The sequence below is a fragment of the Oncorhynchus masou genome, unplaced genomic scaffold, assembly GCF_036934945.1.
Source record: "Oncorhynchus masou masou isolate Uvic2021 unplaced genomic scaffold, UVic_Omas_1.1 unplaced_scaffold_2494, whole genome shotgun sequence".
NCBI lineage: Eukaryota > Metazoa > Chordata > Actinopteri > Salmoniformes > Salmonidae > Oncorhynchus > Oncorhynchus masou.
Genome location: NW_027008947.1, coordinates 576 through 13,461, shown reverse-complemented (window position 1 = coordinate 13,461; position 12,886 = coordinate 576). Strand labels below are relative to the sequence as shown.

The 12,886-nt window shown below is 43.7% G+C and overlaps 1 protein-coding gene across 1 annotated transcript; it reads right to left on the bottom strand.

Annotated features, from left to right (window-relative positions):
- Positions 1 to 6,473: 6,473 nt before the first annotated feature.
- On the bottom strand, positions 6,474 to 11,440 carry LOC135533598 (zinc finger CCCH domain-containing protein 13-like). Its single transcript, XM_064960886.1, has one exon. The coding sequence runs from the start codon at positions 11,086 to 11,088 to the stop codon at positions 8,530 to 8,532; it is 2,559 nt and encodes an 852-aa protein (XP_064816958.1). The 5' UTR covers positions 11,089 to 11,440; the 3' UTR covers positions 6,474 to 8,529.
- Between the last annotated feature and the right edge of the window lie 1,446 nt (positions 11,441 to 12,886).

Below are 12,886 nucleotides of genomic sequence, written 5' to 3'. Positions count from 1 at the left end.
CGTCTGTCCCTGTTCCTCCAGGATTCTGCGATCGTAAATGTTTATTTTTTCTTCCCCCAAATCAACAATTCCCCCGCATATTACGCAAGAGTTTACAATCGAATCAATTACTGTATAAAGCAGTTAAATCGTCGCAATTGTGTCGCATAAAACTGACCCATCACCGCAGGACAAAAAAGAGGCTCGCAATTTCAACCAATCACTGCACAATTTACCGCATAATATGGTTGAATCAAGTCAAGAAACTTTTCCCCTCGTCAGCGCATTTGTGATAAATTGAAAAGAATCATTGCATACTGCCATGCAAAATATCAGAATTTCCGCAGCAAAATCAAGCATTTTTTTGTCCGCAAATATCACACAAAAAAAAAAAATCTCGACGAAAATCCTGGCAGGACTGGTCTTTTCTATAGCTGAAGGTCGGATGAGTTCGGCAGGCGTAGAGAGGTGGAGTATTGTGTTGATTGAATATTACCAGCAGAGAAGAAAAAACAACACTAGAATATAGATGTGTTTTAATGAGATCAAATCACATTTTATAGACCAACAGTAAAATGCTTTACTCACTGGGTATTTTTCCAACAATATAGATAAAACAATATATAGAAATAGTAATAATAACAAGTTTAAATAACATGGTTCTATACAGAGAGTACCAGTACTGAGTCCATGTACCCCTACATTAGTAATGAATACAATAAATAACATGGTTCTATACCAGTACTGAGTCCATGTACCCCTACATTAGTAATGAATACAATAAATAACATGGTTCTATACCAGTACTGAGTCCATGTACCCCTACATTAGTAATGAATACAATAAATAACATGGCTTTATTGTAAGTGTGTGGTGGGGTGTCATTTTAAGTATGTGTGTGTGTGTGTGTGTGTGTGTGTGTGTGTGTGTGTGTGTGTGTGTGTGTGTGTGTGTGTGTGTGTGTGTGTTGGGGCGTCATTGTGAGTGTGTGTGTTCGGGTGTCATTTTGAGTATGTGTGTGTGTGTGTGTGTGTGTTGGGGCGTCATTGTGAGTATGTGTGAGTGGCCAAGAGTCAGTGCAAGAGAGTTAGGGTCAATGTAGGTAGTCTGGGTAGCCATTTATCAGTCCTGTTCAGGAGTCTTGGGGGGTAGAAGCTGTTTAGAAGCCTCTTGGTCCTAGACTTCGCGCTCCGGTACCGCTTGCCGTGCGGCAGCAGAGAGAACAGTCAATGACTAGGGTGGCTGGAGTCTTTGACCATTTATAGGGCCTTCCTCTGACACCGCCTGGTATAGAGGTCCTGGAAGGCAGGATGCTTGGCCCCAGTGATGTACCGGGTGATAGAGCCAATCAAGATGCTCTCGATGGCGCAGCTGTAGAACTCTTTGAGGATCCGGGAGCCTTATGGCAAATCTTTCCAGCCTCCTGAGGGGGACGAGGTGTTGTCGTGCCCTGTGCGGGTGTGTGTGTGTGGACCATGTTAAATCCTTAGTGATGAACTCTCCTCTACAGTCCTGTGGTTGGGGACGCCCAGCTCTGCCCTCCGTTTCCTGTTGTCCACCATCAGCTCCTTTGTCTTGCAGACAAAATAGGATGCTCCCCCCCTGCTGGAAGTGGGAAGATTTGGGATCCCCTGTGTAACAGTATAGCTTCCGTCGCTCTCCCACCCCTACCCGGGGCTCGAACCAGGGACCCTCTGCACACATCAACAACTGACACCCACAAAGCATCGTTACCCATTGCTCCCTTTGCAGAGCAAAGAGGGTAACAACTAGTTCTCAATAGCGAGTGACGTCACCGATTGAAACGCTATTAGCACACACCACCGCAAACTAGATAGCCATTTCACATCGGTTACACTTGCTCCACAGTAAATGTAGTTTATAGCCAGCCTTAACGTTATGGTGCCTGAACCCAGCTAGCCTGCTACGTTAGGTCAGTAGCTGGTCTACACAGTAGCCTACAGCCAGCTAGCCTGCTACGTTAGGTTAGTAGCTGGTCTACACAGTAATCTACAGCCAGCTAGCCTGCTACGTTAGGTTAGTAGCTGGTCTACACAGTAGCCTACAGCCAGTTAGCCTGCTACGTTAGGTTAGTAGCTGGTCTACACAGTAATCTACAGCCAGCTAGCCTGCTACGTTAGGTTAGCAGCTGGTCTACACAGTAGCCTACAGCCAGCTAGCCTGCTACGTTAGGTTAGTAGCTGGTCTACACAGTAGTCTACAGCCAGCTAGCCTGCTACGTTAGGTTAGTAGCTGGTCTACACAGTAATCTACAGCCAGCTAGCCTGCTACGTTAGTAGCTGGTCTGCACAGTAGTCTACAGCCAGCTAGCCTGCTACCTTAGTAGCTGGTCTACACAGTAATCTACAGCCAGCTAGCCTGCTACGTTAGGTTAGTAGCTGGTTTACACAGTAGCCTACAGCCAGCTAGCCTGCTACGCTAGGTTAGTAGCTGGTCTACACAGTAGTCTACAGCCAGCTAGCCTGCTACGTTAGGTTAGTTGCTGGTTTACACAGTAGCCTACAGCCAGCTAGCCTGCTACGTTAGGTTAGTAGCTGGTAATCTACACAGTAATCTACAGCCAGCTAGCCTGCTACGTTAGGTTAGTAGCTGGTCTACACAGTAGTCTACAGCCAGCTAGCCTGCTACGTTAGGTTAGTAGCTGGTCTACACAGTAGTCTACAGCCAGCTAGCCTGCTACGTTAGGTTAGTAGCTGGTAATCTACACAGTAATCTACAGCCAGCTAGCCTGCTACGTTAGGTTAGTAGCTGGTAATCTACACAGTAATCTACAGTACATTTCAATCCAGACCAAGGCCTTCCTCGTGCGTTCAGAATTGAAAACGTCAATGTTACTTGCAGGACAAACATGTTAAATTAACCTTTAAGACCTGTTATGTCAAAACTTTAAAATGTTCCTCAGGTGGAACCGTTCTGTTGTCGTCGACTGGTAGATCTATTCCTTTTCCTCAGGTGGAACCATTCTGTTGTCGTCGACTGGTGGATCTATTCCTTTTCCTCAGGTGGAACCATTCTGTTGTCGTCGACTGGTGGCCCCATTCCTTTTCCTCAGGTGGAACCATTCTGTTGTCGTCGACTGGTGGCCCCATTCCTTTTCCTCAGGTGGAACCGTTCTGTTGTCGTCGACTGGTGGCCCCATTCCTTTTCCTCAGGTGGAACCATTCTGTTGTCGTCGACTGGTGGATCTATTCCTTTTCCTCAGGTGGAACCATTCTGTTGTCGTCGACTGGTGGATCTATTCCTTTTCCTCAGGTGGAACCGTTCTGTTGTCGTCGACTGGTGGGTCCATATTTTTCATCCGATTAAAATGGGCATTACGCAGGTGAATCATTGAAGCTCATGTTTGCCACTTTGGTCAATGGTCAACTAATTGAAACATTTACCTAACTGGTTTAGCTGTATCACATCCGACCGTGAATGGGAGTCCCAAAGGGCGGTGCACAATTGACCAATTGGCATCGTCCGGGTTTGGCCAATCACTGTTAATAAGATGTTTCTTAACTGACTTGCCAAGTTAATAAAGTTGAATAAAATAAATAAAGCTACAGACATTTGTTAGCCTCGTTCCTCCATCTCCCTCTTTTACCAGAAGCCTAAAAACCTCATCTTGGCATCGAACCTTCCTTGCAGATCCTGCGCTTGACAAGTATGATAGGCGACTTCAATTAAAAGTTCCTAAAATCCGTCGTAAAACTAGTCGAGGCATAGCTGATCCGACAGAACAACACGTTAAGAAGGTCAAGGTCTTCACTCGCCAAGCTTTTCACTTGGACACGTCTGGAGGAGGGGTCAGGGTTCAACTCCCGCCCCTGCGCACCCCCCCACCCGGACCACACATCACCGTGACGTTATTTAAGGGTCAGTGATAAACCATTTATATAGTATTTATAAAAGTGTGTTTGTTCATCATGTATTAACCATTAACAATTAGTAAAAGCATTTTTTCCAGTCCCTAATCTAAGATGTGTGATTTATACTTTATTAAAATGTTTTGAGTTGACCAGTGTAATTTCTCACCAAAAAGACGAGCACATTGATAGACATTCTACTCGAGTAACTGAAAAAGGACACAACACAAGGCTGTTTAAGGAAAATATACATTTGTGACTAGATTTAGTAAAACTTTAAGATCTGGAAGTAACAATGAAAACTGACCCTTAATATACATTACAGACCCTTAATATAAATTAAAAACCCTTAATATAAATTAAAAACCCTTAATATAAATTACAGACCCTTAATATAAATTAAAGACCCTTAATATAAATTACAGACCCTTAATATAAATTAAAGACCCTTAATATAAATTACAGACCCTTAATATAAATTAAAGACCCTTAATATAAATTACAGACCCTTAATATAAATTACAGACCCTTAATATAAATTACAGACCCTTAATATAAATTAAAGACCCTTAATATAAATTACAGACCCTTAATATAAACTACAGACCCTTAATATAAATTACAGACCCTTAATATAAATTAAAGACCCTTAATATAAATTACAGACCCTTAATATAAACTACAGACCCTTAATATAAATTAGACCCTTAATATAAACTACAGACCCTTAATATAAACTACAGACCCTTAATATAAATTACAGACCCTTAATATAAATTACAGACCCTTAATATAAATTACAGACCCTTAATATACAGACCCTTAATATAAATTACAGACCCTTAATATAAATTAGACCCTTAATATAAATTACAGACCCTTAATATAAATTACAGACCCTTAATATAAATTAAAGACCCTTAATATAAATTAAAGACCCTTAATATAAATTACAGACCCTTAATATAAATTAGACCCTTAATATAAATTACAGACCCTTAATATAAATTAGACCCTTAATATAAATTACAGACCCTTAATATAAATTACAGACCCTTAATATAAATTAGACCCTTAATATAAACTACAGACCCTTAATATAAATTACAGACCCTTAATATAAACTACAGACCCTTAATATAAATTACAGACCCTTAATATACAGACCCTTAATATAAATTACAGACCCTTAATATAAATTACAGACCCTTAATATAAACTACAGACCCTTAATATACAGACCCTTAATATAAATTAGACCCTTAATATAAACTACAGACCCTTAATATACATTACAGACCCTTAATATAAACTAGACCTTTAATATAAATTACAGACCCTTAATATAAATTACAGACCCTTAATATACAGACCCTTAATATAAATTACAGACCCTTAATATAAACTACAGACCCTTAATATAAACTACAGACCCTTAATATAAATTACAGACCCTTAATATATATTAGACCCTTAATATAAATTACAGACCCTTAATATAAACTACAGGCCCTTAATATAAATTACAGACCCTTAATATAAATTACAGACCCTTAATATAAATTACAGACCCTTAATATAAACTACAGACCCTTAATATACATTACAGACCCTTAATATACAGACCCTTAATATAAATTAGACCTTTAATATAAATTACATACCCTTAATATAAATTACAGACCCTTAATATACAGACCCTTAATATAAATTACAGACCCTTAATATAAACTACAGACCCTTAATATAAATTACAGACCCTTAATATATATTAGACCCTTAATATAAATTACAGACCCTTAATATAAATTACAGACCCTTAATTTAAATTACAGACCCTTAATATACAGACCCTTAATATAAATTACAGACCCTTAATATAAACTACAGACCCTTAATATAAATTACAGACCCTTAATATATATTAGACCCTTAATATAAATTACAGACCCTTAATATATATTAGACCCTTAATATAAATTACAGACCCTTAATATAAATTACAGACCCTTAATATAAATTACAGACCCTTAATATAAATTAGACCTTTGATATAAATTACAGACCCTTAATATAAATTAGACCCTTAATATAAATTAGACCCTTAATATAAACTACAGACCCTTAATATAAATTACAGACCCTTAATATAAACTACAGACCCTTAATATAAATTACAGACCCTTAATATAAATTACAGACCCTTAATATAAATTACAGACCCTTAATATAAACTAGACCCTTAATATAAATTAAAGACCCTTAATATAAATTACAGACCCTTAATATAAATTAAAGACCCTTAATATAAATTACAGACCCTTAATATAAACTACAGACCCTTAATATAAATTACAGACCCTTAATATAAACTACAGACCCTTAATATAAATTACAGACCCTTAATATAAACTACAGACCCTTAATATAAACTACAGACCCTTAATATAAATTAGACCCTTAATATAAATTAGACCCTTAATATAAACTACAGACCCTTAATATAAATTACAGACCCTTAATATAAATTGATCCACATTTGAAGCACCTTTGATTTCTGGGTAAAAACTAAAAAAACTAAAAAGTGAAGAACAAAGAAAATGGAGAACAACATTTTTTTTTTTTTGCAGAATCTTTTAATTATTATCTTCAAAACAAGAGAGGGGGAAAAACAAAAAAATTCCCTCCGGTATTCATTCAGCTGGTAGTTTAAATTAAACAGAGGTCATTGCAGAAAACCAAGTAACAGATTGATGAATCTTCACAGTGCAATGCATCGAACCTTTTAAATCCAATATGTAAGACCATCCAGTGCATCTCTACCCCCGGTCCAGCTCAACTAACAATATTCACAGACTGTCATAACTGGGTAAATATAATTAATGCAGGTGCCATAAGACATGCCCCCCCCCCCCCCCACTACCTCTAGGGTTGAACTCTAGAAACGTATTTTTATATATATATTTATTTTAATCCTAGATTCCTAAAATCAAGAAGGGAAATCTGGGAATCCTACAACCTGGGATTTCTGGAAATCTGGTGAATTTTGGGAAGTACTTTTGCAAAATGTAGACCCACAACTACCTCTAGGTCAGTCTAGCTCAGTCTGTAGACAGCAGAGTAATATAGACCCACAACTAAGTCAGTCTAGCTCAGTCTGTTGACAGCAGAGTAGTAATATAGACCCACAACTACCTCTAGGTCAGTCTAGCTCAGTCTGTAGACAGCAGAGTAATATAGACCCACAACTACCTCTAGGTCAGTCTAGCTCAGTCTGTAGACAGCAGAGTAATATAGACCCACAACTACCTCTAGGTCAGTCTAGCTCAGTCTGTAGACAGCAGAGTAATATAGACCCACAACTACCTCTAGGTCAGTCTAGCTCAGTCTGTAGACAGCAGAGTAGTAATATAGACCCACAACTACCTCTAGGTCAGTCTAGCTCAGTCTGTAGACAGCAGAGTAGTAATATAGACCCACAACTACCTCTAGGTCAGTCTAGCTCAGTCTGTAGACAGCAGAGTAATATAGACCCACAACTACCTCTAGGTCAGTCTAGCTCAGTCTGTAGACAGCAGAGTAATATAGACACACAACTACCTCTAGGTCAGTCTAGCTCAGTCTGTAGACAGCAGAGTAATATAGACCCACAACTACCTCTAGGTCAGTCTGTAGACAGCAGAGTAATATAGACCCACAACTAGGTCAGTCTAGCTCAGTCTGTTGACAGCAGAGTAGTAATATAGACCCACAACTACCTCTAGGTCAGTCTAGCTCAGTCTGTAGACAGCAGAGTAACATTCATTAACATCTCCATAGTGCTTTCTGTCCTCCTCCTACACGTTTTCACTCTAGAGAATGTATATAGATGCTATTTTCACTCTAGAGAATGTATATCTGATATGAAAAGATGGTGTTTTCACTCTAGAATACATATCTAATAAGATGGTATATATGTGTGTGTGTGTGTCCATAACGGTTCACTATTCTGTATATAGTCCACTACATAGGGAACTGGTTGCTATATGGGATACATCCCAGGTCGTAGAAACTCTTCAATGAAGACCTGGGGGGTGGGTGGGGTGGACGGGGGGACTGGAGGGACAAACCAAGGTTTAGCAATTACATCCTTTTATTTATTTTTAAACACACAAAAAAAAATAGAAATCAAAAGTTCGAAGCATCATTCAAGCAAACAGCCTCTGTTGAGCAGAGTCTATAAAGAAAAAATTATATATTTATCTTATACATCAGCCTTTAAATTCATTAAATTATTTCAAATCCTCAGCAAAAAAAAAAAAAAAAACATCCCCCTTAGTTAAAGTGTTGAACTAGAGTGAACAAGCTTGCAGAGCAGAGCGGTTTAAGTCCTCTTTACGATCTCCACTACGGGGGTGTCCCGTCACAAACGACAGCCACGTTCCCTACATAGGGGCCCTATATAGGGAAGAGGCATTTGGAACACAGGCTATGTGTGATGCCTCTCTGAGGACCTTTCTGTTCACTGACAGGAGGGAAGAAAAACAAGTCTCTTTCCTCCAAAAATGGCACCCGAATTCCCTTCTTAGTACACGAGGCTTGTCCTTAAGTCGTGCACTAGTTAGGGAATAAGGTTTTAGGGGCCAGGAGCCTTGGGCTGAAACGTGACGAACACGCTTCACAACGAAAACGTCTCAGAAGGCTACGCGAGCCATTTGGTCTTCTCCTCTTCCTCCTCCTCTTCGTCTTCTCTCTCATTGTCCTCTTTCTCCTTGTTCTTCTTCTTGTGTTTGTGTTTCAGTCCCGTGATCTCTCCCTCCTCAGCGTCCAGGCTCCCCTGTCTCTTCTGCTTTCTATCTTTCTTCTTCTTCTTCTTCTTCTGTTTCTTCTTCTCTTTTCTATCTTTCTTCTTCTTGTCTTTCTTGTTGCCCGGGCTACCGACAGAGCTGGCGCTGCTGCTACGACTTCTGCCGCTGCCACCCCCATGCTCCGCTCTCTCTCCCTCCTGCGCTCTCTCTCCCTCCTGCGCTCTCTCTCCCTCCAGCGCTCTCTCTCCCTCCAGCGCTCTCTCTCCCTCCAGCGCTCTCTCTCCCTCCAGCGCTCTCTCTCCCTCCAGCGCTCTCTCTCCCTCCAGCGCTCTCTCTCCCTCCAGCGCTCTCTCTCCCTCCAGCGCTCTCTCTCCTTCCTCCTCCCCCTCTGAGATCTCTCCCTCGCTGTAGTCAGGTTCGAAGGCCTCATCAGTCTCTCTGACCAGGTCAGGAGGAGGTCTGGAAGAAGGGACCGAGGGAGGAGGTCTGGAAGAAGGGACCGAGGGAGGAGGTCTGGAAGAAGGGACCGAGGGAGGAGGTCTGGAAGAAGGGACCGAGGGAGGAGGTTTGGAAGAAGGGACCGAGGGAGGAGGTCTGGAAGAAGGGACCGAGGGAGGAGGTCTGGAAGAAGGGACCGAGGGAGGGGGTCTGGAAGAAGGAACCGAGGGAGGGGGTCTGACTTTAGGGTTTTCCCTCTCTTTCTCCTTCTCCCTATCGACCCCTCTCTCTCTCTCCTTCTCTCTATCAACCCCTCTCTCTCTCTCCTCCCCTCTCTCTCTCTCCTTCTCCCTATTGACATCTTTATCTCCCTCCTCATCTCTCTCCTTCTCCATCTTCTCCCTCATCTTTTGCATCTGCCTCTCTCTCTCTTTCTTTCTCTCTCTCTCTCTGACAGCTCGGGGCACCCCTGCCCTGTTGTCAGTCCTGGGGGGCTGTAAGAGTGAGGCTGGGTGTTGGTGGGGTTTTCCACCACTCATCTCCTTCTCCAGGTTTCCTAGGCTGGCCTGCTGGCTCTGTCTCCCCGCTGAGGAGCGCTCTACTCTGGGCTCTTCTCCCTCAGCCTTCCCCCTCCCGGGCTGGTTCTCCACGGAGATGTAGACCTGAGGAGAGGGGTATCTGTCCTGCTCCGTGTCCCTGCCAGGGCTGCTTTCGCTAGGTCTGGTGGGCTCAGAGCTTCCCTGAGATCTCTGGGTGCTGGAGGAGGGGTCCGATGGGGGTGGGGCTCTCTTGGAGACGGGAGAGGCACTGCCTTGCTCTCTGTGGTCTTTGTGTTTGGGGTGAGGCGGTCTGTGTTCTCTGCTGGTCTCCTGGTCGTCTAGTGGTCTACGGTCAGTAGAGTTGGTGTTACGGTCAACGGTGGAGGATTTCTGGTCGTTGTGGTCTTTATGTTTGTGGTCTCTGTGCTCCCTGGCTCTGGGGTCAGAGGTCGCTTTGTGGTCCCTGGAAGAAGAAAAAGGTTTACGATCTCGTGAGTAAGAGTGTGAGGAGGAAGAGGAGCTCTTCTCACTGCTGTGGTCGCTCCCTCTCTCCCCAGTCCTCTCTCCTCCTCTCTCTCTTCTCTCTCGCTCCGGCCGATGAGAGCTCTTCTCACTGATGTGATCGATCCCTCTCTCCCCAGTCCTCTCTCCTTCTCTCTCTCTCCTCTCTCGCTCCGGCCGCTGAGAGGAGCTCTTCTCACCGATGTGGTCGATCCCTCTCTCCCCAGTTCTCTCTCCTTCTCTCTCTCTCCTCTCCGGTCGCTGAGAGGAGCTCTTCTCACTGGTGTGGTCGATCCCTCTCTCCCCAGTCCTCTCTCCTTCTCTCTCTCTCCTCTCCGGCCGCTGAGAGGAGCTCTTCTCACTGGTGTGGTCGATCCCTCTCTCCCCAGTCCTCTCTCCTTCTCTCTCTCTCCTCTCCGGCCGCTGAGAGGAGCTCTTCTCACTGGTGTGGTCGATCCCTCTCTCCCCAGTCCTCTCTCCTCCTCTCTCTCTTCTCTCTCGCTCCGGCCGCTGAGAGGAGCTCTTCTCACTGGTGTGGTCGATCCCTCTCTCTCCTTCTCTCTCTCTCCTCTCCGGCCGCTGAGAGGAGCTCTTCTCACCGATGTGGTCGATCCCTCTCTCTCCTTCTCTCTCTCTCCTCTCCGGCCGCTGAGAGGAGCTCTTCTCACTGATGTAGTCAATCCCTCTCTCCCCAGTCCTCTCTCCTTCTCTCTCTCTCCTCTCCGGCCGCTGAGAGGAAGAGGGAATCTTTCTCGGTCTGTCCATATCTTTGTCAGAAGCACGGCTGTGTTCCCTCTCTCTTTCTCTCTCTTTCCCCCGCTCTCTGTCCCGTTCTTTATCCTTCTCCTGCTCCTTTTCCTTTAACTGATCTCTCTCTCTCTCCGTCTCTCCGTCTTTCTCAGAAGGGATGGGGTCTCCGGAGTGTTTTCCATCCTGCAGGCCGTCTTCTCTGGCTCTGCCACTAGAGGGGGACATAGTTCTCTCTGGCTTGGGAAAAATACAGTCCCTCTCTTTCCTTCGCGCTGCCTCCGTCTCCGTCGTCACGGTGATGTGGGGTCCAGGGGGGAAAGGGAGGGAGGGGGTGAGCAGGGGGCGGAGTTGAACCCTGACCCCTCCTCCTTCCTCTTCCTCTGATTCGTAGTCCTCCTTCTCCCACTTGGAGCGAGGGACCTGGACGAGGAGAGAAGAGAACACGTCTGACCTGTATGAGTACTATCTAGTCTAACAGGTGTAGAGCTGTGTCTCCTGTATGAGTACTATCTAGTCTAACAGGTGTAGAGCTGTGTCTCCTGTATGAGTACCATCTAGTCTAACAGGTGTAGAGCTGTGTCTCCTGTATGTACTATCTAGTCTAACAGGTGTAGAGCTGTGTCTCCTGTATGAGTACTATCTAGTCTAACAGGTGTAGAGCTGTGTCTCTGACCTGTATGAGTACTATCTAGTCTAACAGGTGTAGAGCTGTGTCTCCTGTATGTACTATCTAGTCTAACAGGTGTAGAGCTGTGTCTCCTGTATGAGTACCATCTAGTCTAACAGGTGTAGAGCTGTGTGTCTCCTGTATGAGTACTATCTAGTCTAACAGGTGTAGAGCTGTGTCTCCTGTATAGTACTATCTAGTCTAACAGGTGTAGAGCTGTGTCTCCTGTATGAGTACTATCTAGTCTAACAGGTGTAGAGCTGTGTCTCCTGTATGAGTACTATCTAGTCTAACAGGTGTAGAGCTGTGTGTCTCTGACCTGTATGAGTACTATCTAGTCTAACAGGTGTAGAGCTGTGTCTCCTGTATGAGTACTATCTAGTCTAACAGGTGTAGAGCTGCGTGTCTCTGACCTGTATGAGTACTATCTAGTCTAACAGGTGTAGAGCTGTGTCTCCTGTATGAGTACTATCTAGTCTAACAGGTGTAGAGCTGTGTCTCCTGTATGAGTACTATCTAGTCTAACAGGTGTAGAGCTGTGTCTCCTGTATGAGTACTATCTAGTCTAACAGGTGTAGAGCTGTGTCTCCTGTATGAGTACTATCTAGTCTAACAGGTGTAGAGCTGTGTGTCTCTGACCTGTATAAGTACTGTGTCCCCTATCTAGTCTAACAGGTGTAGAGCTGTGTCTCCTGTATGAGTACCATCTAGTCTAACAGGTGTAGAGCCGTGTGTCTCCTGTATGAGTACCATCTAGTCTAAGCTGTGTCTCCTGTAGGTGTCTAACAGGTGTAGAGCTGTGTGTCTCCTGTATGAGTACTATCTAGTCTAACAGGTGTAGAGCTGTGTCTCCTGTATGAGTACCATCTAGTCTAACAGGTGTAGAGCTGTGTCTCCTGTATGAGTACTATCTAGTCTAACAGGTGTAGAGCTGTGTCTCCTGTATGAGTACCATCTAGTCTAACAGGTGTAGAGCTGTGTGTCTCTGACCTGTATGAGTACTATCTAGTCTAACAGGTGTAGAGCTGTGTCTCCTGTATGAGTACCATCTAGTCTAACAGGTGTAGAGCTGTGTGTCTCTGACCTGTATGAGTACTATCTAGTCTAACAGGTGTAGAGCTGTGTCTCTGACCTGTAGTCTAACAGGTGTACTGTGTCTCTAGTACTATCTAGTCTAACAGGTGTAGAGCTGTGTCTCCTGTATGAGTACTATCTAGTCTAACAGGTGTAGAGCTGTGTCTCCTGTAGGTGTATGAGTACCATCTAGTCTAACAGGTGTAGAGCTGTGTGTCTCTGACCTGTATGAGTACCATCTAGTCTAACAGGTGTAGAGCTGTGTCTCCTGTATGAGTACTA

Bases quoted from the DNA above. Each gene is read 5' to 3' on its own strand.
- LOC135533598 (XM_064960886.1), bottom strand. From the start codon at position 11,088: ATGTCCCCCTCTAGTGGCAGAGCCAGAGAAGACGGCCTGCAGGATGGA.